This window comes from Mus caroli, unplaced genomic scaffold (assembly GCF_978045245.1).
Source record: "Mus caroli unplaced genomic scaffold, Mus_caroli_1 scaffold_9, whole genome shotgun sequence".
Classification (NCBI taxonomy): Eukaryota; Metazoa; Chordata; class Mammalia; order Rodentia; family Muridae; genus Mus; species Mus caroli.
This window is the reverse complement of record NW_028227264.1, coordinates 72,640,151-72,660,476: the sequence shown is the minus strand read 5'-3', so window position 1 is coordinate 72,660,476 and position 20,326 is coordinate 72,640,151. Positions and strand designations below refer to the sequence as shown.

Genomic DNA, 20,326 nt, shown 5'->3' with positions numbered 1-20,326 from the left:
GTATATATTTTAAATAAATTATATATTTATATGCATTACCTATAGGAGATACAGCATTATGCTGAACATGCATACTACTTCAAGCACCTTTGAAAATGACCTGAAATCTACATTTTATAAAATAGTCCCTGGATGACTCTTTACGATGCTATGCTACCAGTGAGAGATTAAATAAAATCTGGCATTGTCTTTCTTCCCACATAAGTCCACATAGTTTAAGCAATGGAGTTTTCTTAAAAAGAAATTAAATATAATAAGAGATAAATTTGCCAGCAAGAGTCCAGTTGTTACTTTCTTAAAATATAAAACCTAACAGTTAAGTAAGAGAGATGAACACACAGAATAAGGTCAGCCTGAAATTTGACATAGTCCCTTAAAAATCTAGCAAATTCTCAATGATGAATTCTAAAATCATTTAATTCTATAGAGAATTCTAAAGAAAAAAAAACTAGTTTAACAACATTAGATCACAACTATTAATATCATAAGTATTAGTGTTAAAGGATTCTATAAAAAGTAGCAAATAAAAGATGAAACTCATTAGAATATTAGTTTAGTCATCTCAGGAAGAATTACTAGTAAATTCATATTCTTGCCTGTCTGGGTGCTTATAGAAAAAACCTAGAAGTGATTTAAAACAGAGACTCGAAGAGTTAAAAAATAAGATGGCTTAGTGTTTAATTGCACTTGCTGCGGTTATAGACAACCAGATTACTATTCTCAGAACATACATGGTGGGTCATCACCAGTTCTAGGCAATCTGACACTGTTGTAGTCTCAGGAGGCACCATATATGCACATGATGCAACCACATTGATGCAGGCAAGCATTTATGCATGTAAAATATAATAGACAATTCATTAAAGACAAATAAAATAAACTTTAGAAATTACACACTAGAAAGCACAGTTTCTATTACTACAGGGCATTGGTATCCATTGGGCAAGAGGTGATACACTGTGCTTTCAATAGCATCCTCTTGAGATGACTTATGCATTTACACCTCACAACTCAACCCTTCTTTCATTGCTCCTGGACCAATGCTTTAGGTCAAGTTATGGCCTGGCCATATGAATGCTCTAATTACCACAAGGAAGGAATTATAACTAAACATTCATGAAGTACAGCTATCTGTAGACATTAATCAAAAGTAGTCAATCATGTTCCTAAAGTCAACAATGTCATTGCTTTGGCTTACAGTACTTAAAAACATCTAAAACAGGTGGGTTGAAAGCTCATGATTTCTGTGAATTCACTGTCTCACACACACACACACACACACACACACACACACACACGTAAATATTATAATAAATATGTGTTATCTTTTCTTCCTATATTCTAGCAACCAATATTAATTTCATAGGGTGTTAAGTAGTTCTTTGATTGTCCATAGATTCTTCATAACACATTTTTTTAATTTAAAAGACTCATATTTTTTTGGAAAAGATGTATCAGCATATGCAAAGACCACTGTGTCAGTTGACCCCAGGCTTAGAAATAATAAGTACTGCTAACCTGTTCGAACTATGGAGGAGGCTCTCAAAGATACAACAAATGAAGGGTGCCTTTGGGGACCATTACTTAAAGGTTAAGGAAACAATGACCATTGCATAGTATTCTGTTCTTGATAGGAAAAATCGATGTGAATGGAAAGAGTTCAGGAATGGAGGGGCCTCCCCAACCATCATCCCATCAGACCTGGATACTTCCTGTCCTTACAGATTAGTGCGTTTCTGCTCTCATATCCTGCAGCTCCCAAGGCCAAGAATGATACTTTCCCAAGGGCATTCAGGAAGTGTCTAGAGTGATAGAATCATGGAGTGATTGGATCCTAAATAATAGAATGCAAGAAGGATCCCAGTACAATGCCGGGAGGCAGGAATGATGCCAGTCAGGTAATCTTTATGGCAATCACTGGTCATATTTGTTTACTTATGCAAATGATTTGCAACTACGAAGAGGAGACACTAACCAAGCAATTAATGGAGTGGTCTCTAGTGAACATTTAAGGACTAAGAGGACTGATTTAGCACTTTTTTATCACTAAGAAAAAAAAGTCATACTAAGAAAATAAAGTCTGTGTGAGACACTGTTGCAATCGTTGCAGAGGTAGACTGATAGACTAATAAAACAAAAGGGAGAAAGCAGAAACAACCCTGAGCTGCATGACTATGGGATTTATGACATGGCTCAGGAAAGCAGCAAGGTAAGGTTTGCCTGCTGGTTAAATATAGGACACCCCTAGCCCCACAAAATACAGATAATTCATTTAGTACAAATAAGAGAAAAATCAAGGTGCCTGGATTATATAGGGTGATATTCATGACTCTGGGACTATAGGGAACACTTCTTAACAGTAACAACTTTGAACTGATGCATGGATGAGAATATACTTTGTCAAAAGTCACTCTTATCTATAGGTATTTGCAGATCCATTGATGAAATCCAGGGTCTTGCATATGCTAGGCAGCATTCTTGTACTGAGTTAAAGCCCCATTTCCAAACTCTTCTTCAAGTAGATGAGACACGGGCCATACACAGTGAAACATTGTCTGGAGCACATGTAATAAGGAAAGAATCATACCTAAGGTGGACAGAGACCATGCATATGAATGAAAACTAACATCAAGGAAGGGCAGTCATCTCTTCAAGTCCTCTTCCAGAGGACCTGGGTTCAATTCCCAGCACCCACATGGCAGCTTACAACCATTTGACACCCTCACACAGACATACCTGCAGATAAACCACCAAAGCACACAAAATAATTTTTTTAAAGTTAAAAAAAGTCAATGGAAGTTCAACGGGCAAGTGAGAAAGAGACTAAAATATATACATTTTGAAAGAAAGAATAAAGATTAAAAACATGGAAATGATGCTCAGTCTTAGGGAACTGATGATTAAGGCCACAGTTTTATGTGTCTAATGTTGCACTGTGTTGGTAGGATTGACACAGCAGAATGTTGATCATCACCATATTGAATCTTGCTCGGTCACCTTGGCAAGCAAGCTGGGATTGCCAACCCAGCCAAACACACACGTGTGTGACCCAGAAACTCATGTACATGTGCATGAAGAGAAACAACAGGAAACTATTCATAGACTGATGGAGACAACACCCTTGAGACAAAGGCCATGCACATCAGCATCATAAGTGTGGTGGGGAATGGGCTGTGCTGCAGCTGCATACAAAATGCAGAGTAAGAGACATAGAAAGACACTGAATCACAGCAACGGTGAACAGAGGACAACCACCACCAACATGAACACATTGGACAGTTTTGTTTATATATATATATATATATATATATATATATATATATATATATATATATATATATATATATATAATACATGAGGAAAAGAAGCTGTGGTCAATACAGTGCTTCCGAATGGTTGGCATCGTGTGTACGAACCCACCAGTTGATTGCCATGTTTATTTCTGGCTGTGATGTAGTTCTCAGGGAAAGTAAGTGTATCTGTAGTCTTTGTAAAGAATGAGAACTGGATCCAAATCAGTATATAAGACATGAACTCTCACCAGTCTATAAAAAAGGAATACAATTTGTATAAAGTGGGATCTTATAAATATGTAATGTTGCATTGAATGGTACAGCAAGATTAATGGAGTGATGGGGTGAGGCGAAAATAGTTACTAAGTCTTCTTCAGCAGATGTTAAATAATTGAAGAAAAATATGTTGTGTGAGTCTCTGTGCACATACATCCACATGGCTATATAAGCATGTAGAAGCCAGAGGTCAACTTTGAGTGTCTTTTCTCAGGAGCCATTGACTCTTTTGTTTATTATAATTATAATTATTAATTATTATTATTAATTTTAGACAAGATATCTTTTAAAATATTTTTGATAATTTGGGTTTTTTAAAATGTATATTGGTATTTTGCTTGCATGTATGTCTGTATGAGGGTGTTGGATTCCCCTGGAACTGGAGTTGCAGACAGCTGTGAACTGCCCTGTGGATACTGGGAATTGAATCCTGGGCTTCTGGAAAAGCAGCCAGTGCTCTTAACTGCTCAGCCATCTCTCCAGCCCTCTCGACAAGGTCGCTTACTGACACCTGGCATGTAACCAGTCTGGGATAGGCTAACTAGCCAGTAAGCAGGGTCTAGTCACCTATTTGCCCCTGGCTCTCTAGTGCTCTCATGACCACTATGTACTGCCATGCCTAGTGCTTGATGTAGATTCTATAGATTGTTCTCAGGTCCCCATACTTATGTAAGAAGCCCTTTACCAACTAAGCTATCTCTCTAGCCTGATACACATTTCAAAGGGGAAAATTTTTTTTTTAAAAAATAAATGACCTTTCAGGCTAGCAGCATGTTAGTTACGTTTTCTTCCAAATAACCTTTACACCTTCGAGAAACCTCCATTACTGCTACTCTCTTCCAGGACTGGGCAAAGAAGTATATTATATTGTTCTTACCTGCTTACGGACAACCTCAATTGTTTTTGTGCTAACAGTTCTTTTAAAAATCAACTAAATATATAGTATGTCATTTGTCAGAATTTAAAAAACCATAAGCAATATTAAACTGTATTCTCATTTTTCAAGAACTCTTATGAGTATGGTTATGCTTGTTTAGTATGTCAAACATGTACATTTAGAAGTTGGCATGCACTATAAATGTGGCACAAGTCTCTTTCCAATAATTAATGAATTTCTGTGTAAAACATCAAATTTAAAGACCTTCATTCATCATGGATAATTTAGCTCAAACCCAGGATACTGATCTGTCTACAATCAATAATGCAGTCTGTAATTTAAATCATTTGGATAACGGATGTGAATGTGTTTTAGCATGCAGCGTACAAGAAGGAGATAACTAGTCTATAGAGATGTCCCCAAAATGGAGAGCCGGGCAGTGGTGGCTCATGCCTTTAATCCCAGCACTTGGGAGGCAGAGGCAGAGGTAGATGAATTTCTGAGTTCGAGGCCAGCCTGGTCTATAGAGTGAGTTCCAGGATAGCCAGGGCTACACAGAGAAACCCTGTCTCGAAAACAAAACATGGAGAAAAAAAAAAAAAAGTGGTGGCAAGGGCAGGGGTAGGGTGGGGCGGGGCAGGGTCAGGCATGTTACCTGCCTTTTCAAAGCCATGACAAATGCTGGAAACCAGCAGCCTAAAGGAGGAGAGATTTAGTTTTAGCTTAGCTCACACCCAGAATTTTCAACCTGCTGTGGCTAGGAGGAGCTGGCTGAGTCTGAGTCAAGCAGGTGACCTCCTGGTGGGCAGGGAGCAGAGAGAGAGAGTATCTGTGCCAGCAAGCTTTCCTCTTCCCACTTTTTAACTCTGAGTCCAAAGCCTCTGAGATGGATGGTGCCATCCACACTCAGGATTGGTTCCTATTCCTTAGTCAGTCTTCTCTAGAAACACTATCACAAACATACCCAGAAAGTATGCTTCATTAATCTCGTAGGTGCTGTTCAATACAACTACACAGACAATCAAAATGAACTGACACGGGAGAGATCTCAGAACAGACATGAGTAACTAAACAGGCTAGGACAATTATTGGTGAATTATCAAAATTGTTAGGGTAGGGCTTCTTTGTGGCATGCTGACAGGGAAAATCGTTTACAGCTGTATTACATTAGCTACAATACCCTAGCAGTCAAATGACAATAATTAGTAGCTCTCAAGACTATCTCATGGTTATAATAATACTTAAGGTAAAAATAAAAATATGACCCTGACATGGTTGTTAAGAGGGAAAATAAGCCAATAAAATAATTGTCAGCCAGAACAGGGATCAGTAGTGGTAACTGGTAGCATATATATTTTGAGGGAGAAGGAAAAGGTTGATGGCTTCATGACAGCTGTTGTGGGGAGGATAGACTGAGGTATGGGCTATGGAGAAGGAACACTTTCAGGGAAGACCCTTTTGAAGGCACAGCTCTGTTCGAGGAAGCTTGACTATTAGACAAAAATGCTGACGGTACAGCTGCGGATGTGATGTATGCTGTGGGCTTGATGTGAGTGGAGGTTTTCCAAAGGGATGCACAGAGTCACAAGAGCCATTTAGGAGCCATTTTCAATAGTTTGTAAGAAAATAGAACACATCATATGTAATGAAACATAAAAACTAGAAGCAAGCAGATATTAGAAAAGAGATGAAAAAGAGATCACATTTCGAATAAACACTTCAGCCATGATTATCGGTCTGCAGTGCGCCATCTTTTACGGTTTCTAGAATTATAAAATATTTATGTAGACATATCTGCACAAATGAATATGCATACATTTGTTCTAACAGGTGTTCATATGACTGAATCCGGTGAAAGGCTGGGTTCTAGATAACTACCAGAAAACTACTTTCATACATTTCAGATCTATTTGTGAACGGCTCATTGAATCATCAAAAGATCAAGGTTCTAAAGATAGCCCCAGGCAACAGACAGACCTCATTACACACGAGTCTGTAGGTAGCAGCACTGAAATAGACATCGCGAACCTTTCAAATGGTGTGATTTGTGTGATGGTGGCGGTGGTGGTGGTTGGTGGGGGATTGAGTAGTGGTGTCTGCACTGTATTGCTTGACTTGGCAAGAGAACACATAACACTCCTCACTTGTGGCCCACTTAAAAAAGAAGTATTATAGTTCCAGGCATGGTGGAGTGTCATGCTGAGCTACAAAAAAGTAAGGGAAGATTCATAAAGCTCCCTACCTCCGTTTCATTTTTTGAGCCCCACACAGAGAGACAACAGCTACATTAATCAGCGACAGACCCCAGAGGTTCGGATTTATTTTGTTTAATATTAAAATGTACAGTTGAAGGAAACATGAATTTTCTTTTCAAAATGACACGGCCACTTCCCTTCTGAACACCACAGCTTACTAATGATTCTAAAACTGCTTGAAGGGGTTAGAAATGAATCATTACACTATATCCCAGTGATGAGTTAGCACACAAATCTCCCATGAAATGCCCTTGATTTTAGGTTAAATAAATTCAACATCTTTGTATTAGAACTGAAAGGATGTTTTGTTGACTCAGGACTTACAGGACTATAAGAGTGTGGTGGACTATGATGGGAGGTTTGCTGGGAGTTGTCTTCTACATTGTACACAAGGTTAAGACCCAATTTAAACTTAACAGGAAATGTTCTTGAATTTGCCTTCCCTGGTGTGGTCTGTGCATGTTTATGCCCGAGGGTTTTTGAGAAGTAGACAAACAATTGCTTCTGAATTTGAAGATGTTTGACTCTTCAGAATTTTTTTTTCAGTGAGATGCAACTAGAGGGGTTAGATACCTGGGGTGTGAGCTTAGAGCCTTCTATCCTCATCTACCCTCCATCTAACCCCGCTTAACCTACATATTCACACAGAGATGGGCCGAAGCATCCCGTGTGTTAAGCTAGACACTTGTAGCCACTACCAGAAATATTAGGGTCCATTTTTTCCTATAGTGAAGTCAAGTTACTGCTGATGGTATCCTGTGGAATACCATGACATGATTGGTGGTGGGGAGACTGTCCCCCCACCCCAATTTAAACCAGCAGTGTCTTTTCACTGGAAGTGATCTGGATACATGATTATAAGCACCACTGATTCCCATTGATCTTACAACTCACTGGGTATCAGGACTAGTTCAAGCACATCTTCAGTGATGTGTTACTCTCAACTTCAGTGACCTTAAACCAGTACTCCACATGAATTATGTCATGTTTTAATGGCTTACTGCTTCATAATCTTCACTCCCTTTTTCTCAACATAGTGTTGCAAGTGGTTACAGATGAACTAAAAATGACTTTTTTTCCCTCTGAACCCTTTCCTGACCACCTTAGATCACTGCAATGTGTTTCCATCTCTTTTATAAATAATACACACACACACACACACCAATTGGACACACACATCTTCATACTGTGTGACAAGGTTTTTTATGCTATATATATTTCCTTCATTACTATTTTGCAATTTCAAGCAGTTAGAAAATATTGATAAGCGTATTGTTTTTTACCTCCAGTACTTACTTGTGAATTGTAAGATCCTAATTAATATTCTCTGCTTGGTAGTTTATATTCAATTCTATTAATGGTGGTTCCCTGAAATAATTTTGACATATATAATCTTAAACATTGTACTCATTACTATATAGCTCTTTAAAAAGTAAACAAAAAATTCTTTCAGCTTTTGAATCTAAAACAGTGAATTCCTCATATTGAAACACCATGAGAACATAAGTAGAATCCAATAACTCAAGCTTAGTAGGGTAATTAACCATATGTATCCTGATTTTGAGTCTATCTTAATAGTGTGTGATGGCAATTAAGATTAAATTTTACAGGGAGATCATGAGTCATTTAGTAAAATTAATGTATTATATAATTATCATTAGGTAGCAACAGGATTCCATTATGAGGCATCAAAATTCCATTGGAAGCACATTACAGTGTTCCTGGAGCTGCAGAGTCAGATGTATGTAGAGCTATTTGGGATGTTTATCTCTTTTTTGCACATTCAAGATGGTTCTAGTTTCATGTAGAAATACCACAGCCTAGTGAATAGCTAGATACACTGCATCATATGATAGCTGCTAGGTTCATATTTCAGTTTTCAAATCTGATATAGGCTTTCTAGATCATGTGTTATCAAACGAAAGAACAAATCAGTGGAGGGGGCTCATGTCATACCTTTTCCAAAATCACTGGGGGAAATGATAAAATGAAAAAGAAAAAGATAAAAGTTGACTACAAATTGACACCCTTATTTGTGCTTCCTCATGTTTTCATTTATACCCCGTGTATAGAGTCTATCCCTTTAATTCTAAAGAAAGTATGAATGGTAATTTCCACAAATAATTGGACATGTTTCATATGAATAGTCATGGTATGATTGAAAGAATTTTTTTAAAACAATATGGTGTTTAAGAGTGGGGACTCTAATGTAATTCACTTATCAGTGATGGGCCAAAGTCTAATGCCTGGATTCTTACCTCTGTTTATTTCTCCTTGAGTATTGAATCTTTCAGGACAGGAATTAATCTTTGTCACCTACACATCTAATGTCGCCCCATCTTAAACCAATTTTGAGTCCCCGGAATTTTCTACAATGAACACAGTGTACAAAATCTAATGCTGTGGGATGTTCTTTTTTTAATATAAATATGGTGTTTCATGCTTCCATTTCGTTTTAAGTTATCTCTTGACCATTCTGGAAGGGATTCTCAACCTCTCTTGACCTCTCTGTGTCCCTCTTGCCCATGCCCATCCTCAGTATGGCTCTTTCCACCTCAACATGATGTTTCCATAGCAGCCTCTAGTGTAGACTTCTGTCACTCTTCCTGGTGGCTCCTAGAGACCATCCTGTGTCCAGCTGTCACGGCCTCTGCCATGCTTGGTCAGTGCCCATTTGTTAGCATCTACCATCTCATTTATTATCCACATAAAATAGTGTGCCCATTTGCTTATGATGGATAAAGGAAGGCTACAATGTATCACTCTACCTTCAGTACCTGTAGCCATGAGTTTTCCTGAATCAATGATGCTTTGGGGTACAATTCTGTTACAAGTGTTTGTACTATCTCTCCTTCAAATGTACCCTGATATTTATCATCTGTTTTCTATGTGGTAGCTGGTCTAATGATTGCCTTCTTTGGGTCACTTTCTTCCTTTGTTTGTCTGTAGTACTATCTTAATATATTTAAATGTGTGTGTGTGTTGAAATTTGGTATTAATGCTTTGATTCAATCAGCAGTCTGCATGTCCAGACACTGAAGGTCCTTGTCCTTAATTGGTTTTTGATTGATCAATAAAGATGCCAATGGCCAATGGTTGAGCACAAGGTGGGTCACTTAAAGTTGAGTGGGAAAGGATGCAGAAAAGAATGGGAAGAATCACCATGGTTCAGAAAAAAAAGATAGTGGCAGGAGATAAAGCCAACAAGCCATGTGAGATTTTTGGGTAAGTGGACTGGCCACTTCCCTGATTGGGCCTGAGATAGCAGGAGAAGGTTTAGGAGTACCCAGCCTTTGAGGTAGCCAAGGTATTTTAAAAATAAGCTAATGTATATGTGTGTGGCTTTCATTCAAGGATCCAAAAATAGCTCCTGGACTATGAATGTGTGCAGTATAGCTAAAACTCACAGCTCTGTGTGTGTGTGTGTGTGTGTGTGTGTGTGTGTGTGTGTGTGTGTGTGTATGTGTGTTGAGTATCTATGTGGTATATGAACATGTATGTGTGGGAATGTATGCCCCTATGGGAACTGTAGAAGGAAGTAAAAGATACTGAGTGCCCTCTGCCAGCATTCTCTGTCTTATCTCCTTCCCCCTTTCCCCCAACCCCACTCCTGAGACATTTGTCTGTCTTGGAACCTGGAGCTGGGCTGGAAGCCACTGAGTCCTAGAGACTGTTCTTTCTCTGCTTCCCAAACAACTGGAAACCAGGCACAATTTGTCTACATTTGGCTTTTTAAGTGGCTTCTGGTGATTGAAAGTCAGGGTCATGTGGTTGTGCAACAAGGGTCCTTACCCACTGAGCCATCTCTCCAGACCCCTAAGAAACTATTTCTAAATCTTCCAGCACTTGTGATTTTTTTCTTTTCTTTTTTCTTTTTCTTTTTCTTTCTTTCTTTTTTTTTTTTTTGTTGTAGAATCCATGTTTGGTTCTTGACACTAGAGATGGTGTGAGGCAGTGGAGCCATTGCATGAATGGCTTCACATCTGCTCTCTAGTTGGTGATGTAACATCTCTAACATCACAATGGTTCAGGCTCTCTTTGGTGGTGCATTGGAGTGGAAGGAAAATGCAAAGTATTTTCTCTCCCAGATTGGAGACAGGGACTAAAAATGATAATGGCCATAAAGTTGGCAGTCAGAGTATTGGCAGATCTATGGAAGAAGAAAGAATGGATTCAAACTAGCCAATCAAATTCTCAGGACCTGGGCTGGGGAGGTGGTTCAGTGTGTAAGTATTTGCTGTGGAAGTGTAAGGATCAGAGTTTAGGTCATCAGAATCCGTACACATGATAGGTGTGTGTGATGATCCACTCATGATTCCAACCTTGGAGACAGAGATGAGGGATCCTCAGAGCAAGCTGGCTATAGAGACTAGACAGATCAGTGATCTCTGGATTTGGTTGAGTGACCCTACCACACTGAAAAAAGTGGAAGAACAATCCAGGGTATTTGCAAATACATCAACCTCCAAATCCATGTACATCCACATGTGTGTCTATATACGTGCACACACATGCATAACACACACAAGCATACATGCATACACATGTGCACAATATACACATGTATGCACACACACACAGATATATACACATATACACACATGGACACAAACCCTCCCACATGCACATGTACACATACATACATGTATACACAGGCACACATACATACACATGAGAATGGGATGGGAGAAATCTTAGGACCTGATGTGAAAGTCTCATTAAATAGCATTTAAAGAAAACATCTTCCATAGCCAGTAGATTCTACTAAACATCAGACTTGATGCTTGGTTAAAAAAACAAACAAAAAAACCAAACCAAACAAACAAACAAACAAAAACCCAGCAGAATTCTAGACGATGCCTATTCATAGAACCAGCCAGAAATGTTTGAAAACCAAAAACCAAAACCAAAAAACAAAAAAACAAAAACCAACCAACCAAACAATGAGCACAAAGGGAGATAGAACAGAGCCTGACACTTGGATTTGGGGTCTTGGTGACTGACTCTCATTCCTTGTTGAGTGCTAGGGCTTGGATGAATGTCCTCTCAGAGTTCTTATGCTCAAGGATTGTCCCCAAGCCAGTACTAGTGGACGATGGTGGATTCTTTGAAAGGTGGAACCTTGCAGGATGTTTTTCAGTCCTTTGGAACATTCTTTTAGAAGAGATTTTTTTTTCCTGTTCCTGGATCCAGACAAGGGTAGGCAAGCTCAGCTGTATGACTGTGTCATGTTTCTTCTCACTGATGCTCACATCATTGAACTGCCTGATCTTAGTAAAAATTGAGCCAAATATAGGATGAACAGTGGTGTCCATCTTTATGTAAATGCTGGGGATGAGCAGCTGCAAAGGCATCTCCTGTAGCAGGACCTAATTGAAGACTTTCTGAGAGACCAAAAAGTGCTGATGCAGACCATGCCAGCCAATTGGGAACTGCTGTTTAAAAGAGATGCTTTCTTGGGACCAATGGGGCATGGGTGGAGGATATTTATAGGAACTGTGTAGCAGTGTTCAGACAAGCTTTGCTACAGTGTTTCTCACCTGCTTCTGGGTTATATGTCATTGATTCTGTGCCACCTTACCTCTAACCCCCAAGGACAGGTAGGGTTGGTTGACCAGTAGTCCAGGGCACAAACAGCACTAAATCAGTATCCAGTTTATGATGCTGCTTGCCTCAGCTATCTCTCAGGGGTAAGCCTTAGCGATGTCCTCTCCCCTGAAGGACACCTCCATGCTTCATCTGCAGGAGGAGCTTCAGAGGATACTACCTGTCTCTCAATATCTCTTGTCCTAAGCACAGAACATGTGTGGGAACTTGGATATACCTTAATTAAAATGAGGTAGTTTGCCAAATGCAACTGTAGAGTTGAGGCTATGGCTCAGTGGGTGAGCATTCTACCAATGTACCCAAAGCTCTGGGCTCTTCCATGGCACTAAAGATATATACTGCAGAAAACGCCTATCATGTACACACAGGAAGTGAGAGAACACACCTAAAAATTTACCCTAGAGTGTGCAGGAATACACAACAAGAAATCTAAAGGCAAGTTTATAACATCCAACAGATTCACATCTGGAATTCTACATTTTGAATTTGGAAGGTCCACATCCAAACCTAATTGTAAACTAAAATACAACTCTCTGTATATAGTTCTTTCTTTCTTTCTTTCTTTCTTTCTTTCTTTCTTTCTTTCTTTCTTTCTTTCTTTTTTTTTTCAGAAAATAAAGTTACATGGGTTAAGTCAGAAAGGAAAACTCTAATGTTAGTGAATGTTTAAATTATACAAATGTCATTAAATATAACAAGTAAAAATAAATATATATAGGATATATAGGATCTAATAAATATATAGGATCTGACTACCAAAGAGTCATGAAGAGTATTCTACAAGTCATTTATAGATTACTTGAACTGTGTATCTTTTCAAAATTACAGTGTAAGAACTTAGGTTCCTACAAAAACACATAAGCTAAATGATGACTCCACTTACCCTGACTTGACCCACAAAGGCATTGGCCTCTTCCTCCACAACAGAGAGGTTCCTGGGCAGATAGGGATCGAACACGGGAGCGTTGTCATTGACGTCCGTCACCACTATGTTCACAGTGGCAGTTGAGGTCTTAAGGGAAGAGAAGAGAAGATTCAGTATGAGAGGAGCTGCTGTCCTTTGAGACTGAGTTAAGTGTTCACACTGGTTTTTCTCTGTCAGAGAGGCATCTTAGTTCCTTAGCTTTCCAAAGGAAAAAGATACAGAACATTAAGAACAAACAAACCAACAAAACAGATAGAGAGAGCCAATGATATAGTAGAGGGCACACAACTTCTGAGCATGCCAAGTATCTCCTAGGGGTTCACCTTTTAGGTTTTACTGTTTAGCTTATTCACATTTTATGGGTGGTAAGCATTTATTTATTTTAAATTTTTAAAAGGTTTATTTATTTATTTAGTGTAAATATGCTGTAGCTGTCTTCAGACACTCTAGAACAGGGTGTCAGATCTCGTTACAGATAATTGTGAGCTACCATGTGGTTGCTGGAATTTGAACTCAGGACCTTTGGAAGAGAAGTTGTTGTTCTTGACCACTGAGCCATCTCTCCAGACCTGGTGAGCATTTATTTATACACACATATACCCTTTTATCCGCAAACTGTACTATTCTGTAATTTTCATCAATTGTGTGTATTTCACAATTAGACAGAAACATATATACTACCAAATGGAATCAAGACATAAATGTGCACTATCAAATAGCCTGACATATAAATAACTATTTTCATGGAAGTTAATGCTGTCAGAACATATCACCTTAGTATGCCTTAATATTTACATCTAAATCAAGAATTTGAGCCCCGACAAATTATCAGCAGTCGTAAAATTGTTTCATTGAGTCCCCAGACAGTGACATTGGTGTCAGCTAAATTGCTCAGTTCTGTGGATGATCCTTTCTTACAGGGAAATCTTGGCCTACCGAACCAGAAACTGTTATGGAGGTTGAGGCCTCAGGGTCAATAAGTTTGTCTTTATGTGTGAATTGAACTGGAGCCTCCATCCAACTTTGGCCTCTGCCTCCCTCTGTCTCAGTGTGGGATTGGTTACAGGTAGCAAAAGACAGACATGGGAGGACAGAACCCTAACGTACAAGGTAAAACATGAAATTTCTAGGCTATTAAGATGCTTAATCGCAGGTCAATGAGCTATAAGAGCTAGAGAGAGGATGAAAACCCTGTGAGAGTCTGGTATAAGGTTTGTTTAAGAAAATAGGGATACTTTGAGCCTGGAACACCAGAGAAGGTATGTATATAAAAAGCAGAGTTTTTACTAATCTGGAGGTAATTTGCAGTAAAACTAGACTAGACACAGAATATGAGTTTAATTAAGTGACTCAGAAGAGGTTGTATGGCCATTAAGAAGTGGAAAGAGACAATGTAGTGCCTCCTGGCTGCCAAAGTGGGTAAAAGCCCATACTTTCTGTTGAAAACAGTGTGATTCCTTGGTGAACTGCAGGAGCCATGTTGCCTTAACTCAGATTCAATCCCAGCCTCCAAGACTTCTACTTTAAGCTACCTCTACTAAACAAAATCAAGAACACCCTTCCATATGAAGTCATCTTAAACCTCTGTATCTATTCTATAACAGGTTCATCTCACATTAAAACCACCGAGAGGTGCTGGATGTGGGTGGCTTGTTTATTTGTGTGCACTGATGGCTCACCCCTTCGTAACCTAGAGCTAAATGCACATGATTTATATGTGTGTAATGTTCAATCAAACTTTGACTGAAAGACACCAAGAGGGTCACAACAGCATCCAGTTGTCAAAATCTGGAAACTAACCAATGTCCATGCATGAGATAGACAGGCGTAGAGTCTGAGGACATGGGACCCAATTGCCATGAGTGATCCTGTGGTATAATTCAGGAATGTAAGGTTGAGTAACAGAAACCAGGCACAATCACATGGAATTACATGGTTTCACTGACATAGGTGAGAATTCTACACACTAACTAGAGTCAGTCTGGCGTGGTGAGCTGGAGAGCTGGAGGAGGTTCTAGGTCATGGAAAGGTTAGATCTTTCAAGAGATGAAGAACTTGTTTGCTGCAGTGGGCTATTCTCACAGATGCTTTCTCAGCGTGGACACTCATCAAGCTGTCCAGGTGTGGGATTTGTACTCTTCCCTGCAGAGATTCCCAGTGAAGTCGTTTAATTTAAAAGATGCATATGAACGAATACACATGTGTGTACAAACACTGTGAGTTTATGTAAGGAAATTAAAATTCTTCTGACTAGATGAAATGCAGGGGTTTTATTTTTCCCTTGTAACCATTTCTATATTTTTCAAATCTTTCCCAAGAAAGCTACAATGCTTTTGTAACAGAAAAATATTTTAACAAATGTTATTTCAAGTTATCTTAGAGGTGAAACCAGGTTCTTTTTTTTTTTTTAATGTGTTTTATAGCAGCAGTATTTCCCAATTTGCCTGAGGGTGAACAGATATGAAATTTGACAGCTTGAAGCTAAGACTTCAGAGTGGTTGCGCTTGTGTCCCTGGCTTTCCTTCGAGCTCCCTGGACACCTCTATGTCCACCTCTGCATTTCCTACCAATCTATTTTTTATCACCCTATATAGTTTTTCTTTTCTCTCTCTCTCTCTCTCTCTCTCTCTCTCTCTCTCTCTCTCTCTCTCTCTCTCTCTCTCTCTCTCTCTCTCTCTTCTTTCTTTCTTTTTTTCTTTTTTGTTGGTTCTTCTTTCCGTGGAGCAGTAGGCTTGAAGACTATCTTGGATCCACTGTCAGAGACAGACCTACAGCTGGTTGATGCCCAGGGGAACTGAGTCATCACTGTGTGGAAGGCACACTGGTGGGATCTTGGGCATACTTTCTGACACCATTCTGAATTTTACAGGAGCTGATGGGAATCCACATGGGTGGGTAATTTTTGGCTTAAACATTTCTTAAGAGAGGGACAATGCTTGTGTCAAAGTTGCCTGGATATCAGTACTCCTCTTGACTCTGGCTATATTTTACTGGCTGTTCTCTTCTGACCATGGGAACATAACCCTAGACTGCCTGGCTACAGGGCATAGTGGTTTTGGCTTTCAGGTTGGTCAGGAAGGCAGTCACACTATGATTCAACATGGATCATGCTTCATATTAAGGACAGATTCTAGGTTTTAAAAGTTAATTATTAAGAAATTGAACATAGTCCATGCTAATAAAGGTATAATAAAAGGGTGCTTCTCACAGTTCTATAGGTGAATTTGTAATATGACTGTTAAACAGATATCAAATCAACAAGCCTAATAAATGAGGTAATTATTCTGAGAAATTTGCTCATTATTTTCTCAGATGTTTTATCTCTTACAATCACATTAGTTAGAAATTTTTGTATTTTAGTACTAAATACTATCGTTGATCACCTGTGGTTGATACCCATTTTGATTACCTCTTTGCTTTTTATTTTCAATAAAGAACAAATCTTAAAAATATATATTCCATTCTAAACTAATACAGGAAAGGTGTTTCTTTAGCAGTAGTTTATATACACTAATTTTCTTTGACTGTGATGGCTTTTAGGTAGATACTGATGAAGTGACCTTGGTTTTCCAAAGAGTTCATGGTCTAAGAAGCAATGAACAATTATCCACACAAAGGACTTCTCAATTTAAAAAAAATGCTGATTGTATGTTTACTATCTCAGATGCCTGTTATATTATGAACTTTGTTGATCCTATCAAATTAATTACTTAAATCATTAAAAAAATAGTCTGGGAGTAAAAAAAAAATTAAGATATACAAAATTTAAGTGTATTGACTGGTAAAACAGAAGATGATGCACTTCTATTTGTGCAAGTTTAAATGAAAAAATGACTTATAAACGTGTAATAAGAGAATTGGAGGAGAGACACATGGACCTGTGAATTGAACCTGGTACTACTCTGTAAATACCAGGCAAAGACTGTCCCGGAGGGCTACAAATCCAGTGCTGCAGTCGTTTTTTCCTTTCAGGTTAAACTTTAGTTTAATTGTGTCATTATTTTAGAATTACAGCCTCAGACTGACCCTTACTGAGAGCACTGATGAGAATCTGATTCTTACACACCGTGTATTCATTTACCAGAATAATAGGAATCAGTTCTTTTTTTATTAGATATTTTCTTTATATACATTTCAAATGTTATCCCAAAAAAGTTCCCTATACCCTCCCTCCACCCTGCTCCCATACCCACCCACTGCCACTTCTTGGCCCTGGCATTCCCCTGTACTGGGGAATATAAGGTTTGCAATACCAAGGGGCCTCTCTTCCCAGTGATGGCTGACTAGGCCATCTTCTGCTACATATGCAGCTAGAGACACGAGCTCTGGGGGGTACTGGTTAGTCCATGCTTCAGTCTTAATGGGGGGGGGGATCCAAAGGAGAGGGGATATGGGAAGAAACTGGGAATTATATAAGAAGGGGAACCTTAATTAGGGTATATTATGTGAGTAAAAAAAATCTATTCTGAATAAGAAAAATGAAAACCATGTAAAATATTTTAAAATAATACATAATTAGGCATAAACAATATTAAATTATTTTAAAGTACATTCTGAACATTTAATCCAGAATCTACGAAGAACTCACAAACAGAATCAGGATTATGCATCACCCAATTTAAAATGGGCTATGGGGGAAGGAGAGCTAGAGATTCGGCTCAGTGGTTAGAGTACTTGTTGCTCTTGCAGAGGACCCAGGTGTGATGCCCAGCATAGCACCTACATGGTGGTTCACAACAGTAGGTCCAGTCCCAAAGGACCCAGGACTCTATCCTGACCTCTCTGGGTATCATGAATGTATGTGGTGCACATACATGTGTGTAGATAAAACACTCATACACATAAAAATAATGTCTTTTAAAAATAGAAAAAATGAGCTATGGCTCTGAATAGAGACCTCTCAAAAGAAGAAATGAAAATGGTTAAAAAATAGTTCAAAAATTATTCAGCATCCTTAGCGATTAGGGAAATGTTAATTATATCTTTGAGACTTCATCTTACTCCCATCAGAATGGCTGAGATGTATAAAACAACTGCCACCACATGCTGGTGAGGATGTGAGTGACAGAGAGCCACCATTCACTGGTGACGGGACTGCAAATGGGGGCAGCCACTGTGGAAATCCCCCAAAAGTTAAAAATAAATCTATCATATGACCCAGATATACCACTCATTGGCATATTCCCAAAGGACTCAACACCCTACTTCACAGATACTTATTTGGCAATGTTCATTGCTGCCCTAGTCACAGTGGCAAGGACATAAATGGAAACAACTTAAATGTCCTTCAGTTGATGGATGGATAATAAGAATGAGGTACCTATACACTATAGATAATACTCAGTGGTAAAGAAAAAATGAAACCATGAACACTGAAGATTAGGAGATAGAGCTAGAAAATATTATACTGAGTTAACACAGACCCAGAAAAAAAAGTCTTTTTATTTGTTGTGCCCAGTTCTAAACCTTGATATGTATGTATGTAGCCTGAAGTAACTGCAGATACTATGAAAGTAAAAAGGGATCACTGGGGTGAGGGCACAGAGAAGGATTTCTAGAGAGGAGGACAGTAGGACCCGGGCTTTATGAAGGGAGAAATAGGAAAAACAGGGGAGACTTTAACCTGGGAGGGGGTTTCAGAGGTAACTATATAAGTAGGGGAGGAAGGCAGAAATTTACATAAGAATGTTTTAAAAAAATGTAGACAAAGACAGTACTTATAAGATCATTTAAATGTACTCAGAATTCTACACTGAGGAAAAATGCCCTCTCTTTAGAGACATAGATTATCTAACAAAACCCTTAGTTGCAAACATGAGAAACTTCCATTCCAGTTGTTGTTGGTGAGCTAACAAGAAGAGTACAAAGCAATATAGGCTAGTGCCATTGTCCTTTGTGGCCCCAAACTTAAAAGTCGGACCACATTGCTGAAGACACCATAAATGTTCAACACAGGCCTTGGAAGAGGAGGGACTCACAGGGACTGGCAGCTTGCACAGGGTTTGCACTGGTCTCCATCAGATGGGGTCCTAGACCTAAAAGGAGGAGTGGGCACATGCTCTCATCTCCAGCCCAGAAAGTGATCTGAAAGCCTCCTCTGTGAGGACTAGATCTCATAGAAGTTGCTATTTAAGCTACTAATGGAGAGGATGCAATGGGAAGTTCTACCCAGCTGTAAAGACCATGAACCACAATAATGACCAGGAAAGAAAACAACAACAACAACAACAAAACCCAAAACCCAAACCAAAACAAAAAAACTACTTATACACACTATCCTTGCATCTAAATAGACAAAAGGTTTATTCATATTTTGGAAATTCCATTTTTACAAATATGAAATTTTAATGGTTGAGAGTTAGGATGTGGGGGCTGGCTCAGAGGTTTAGAGGACTGACTGCTCTTCTAGAGGATCTGAGTTCAATTCCCAGCAACCACATGGTGGCTCACAACCATCTGTAATGGGATCCAATGCCCTCTTCTGGTGTGTCTGAAAACATCTACATATTCATAAAATAAGTAAATTTACGAGAGTTAGGATGTATGATTTAAGAGTTAGATTTTTTTTTAAATGCCAATAAACAAGGAAGTGCAGTGTCTGCAGTGTGCACACCACCTCTTGAAGCTCCAGTATCAAGAGCCACAGGAGTCTTATTCAGGTCACTGGATTATATTCTTCCTGTTACTGAGGCTGAGCTGGAAGACTTTTCAAGGGAGACAGCTAAGGAATAGAGTGTCATTGTTAATGATGGGACAGAGAAAAGGTCTGTCTGGGGATGATGGGAGAGATTTGGAAGGATAGGAGGAAGAGCAAAAGGTCTCCCTTCTCACCTCATCCCTGACACTTCAAGTCACTGTAGGTATGGCAGGTACATTCTATGCATGTGAAGGATGGCCATAGAGAAAGGAAGAGAATTCTGTGGTAATCAACGTATATCCATGAACCTATAATAGTGTTTGCCTAGATTTTCAAATCAGATTTTGGTTTAGTTTGGCTTTGTTGGACCAGGCTTAGTTCAGAATTAAGAAATGTTGCATACACATTTCGTAAAAGAACAGAGTAATTGTAAATCCCTTCAAAGAAAAATAGAAG

General features: G+C 38.9%; 1 protein-coding gene across 3 annotated transcripts in view; it reads right to left on the bottom strand.

The window, feature by feature from the left end:
* Nucleotides 1-20,326, bottom strand: part of Pcdh15 (protocadherin related 15) — a 933,441-nt gene that overhangs the window by 226,580 nt on the left and 686,535 nt on the right. For all 3 annotated transcript variants that reach the window (XM_085842876.1, XM_085842877.1, XM_085842878.1), the window contains one exon: nt 13,192-13,320. In XM_085842876.1, the coding sequence (XP_085699002.1) occupies nt 13,192-13,320 (129 nt within the window). The remainder of the gene's footprint in view (nt 1-13,191; nt 13,321-20,326) is intronic.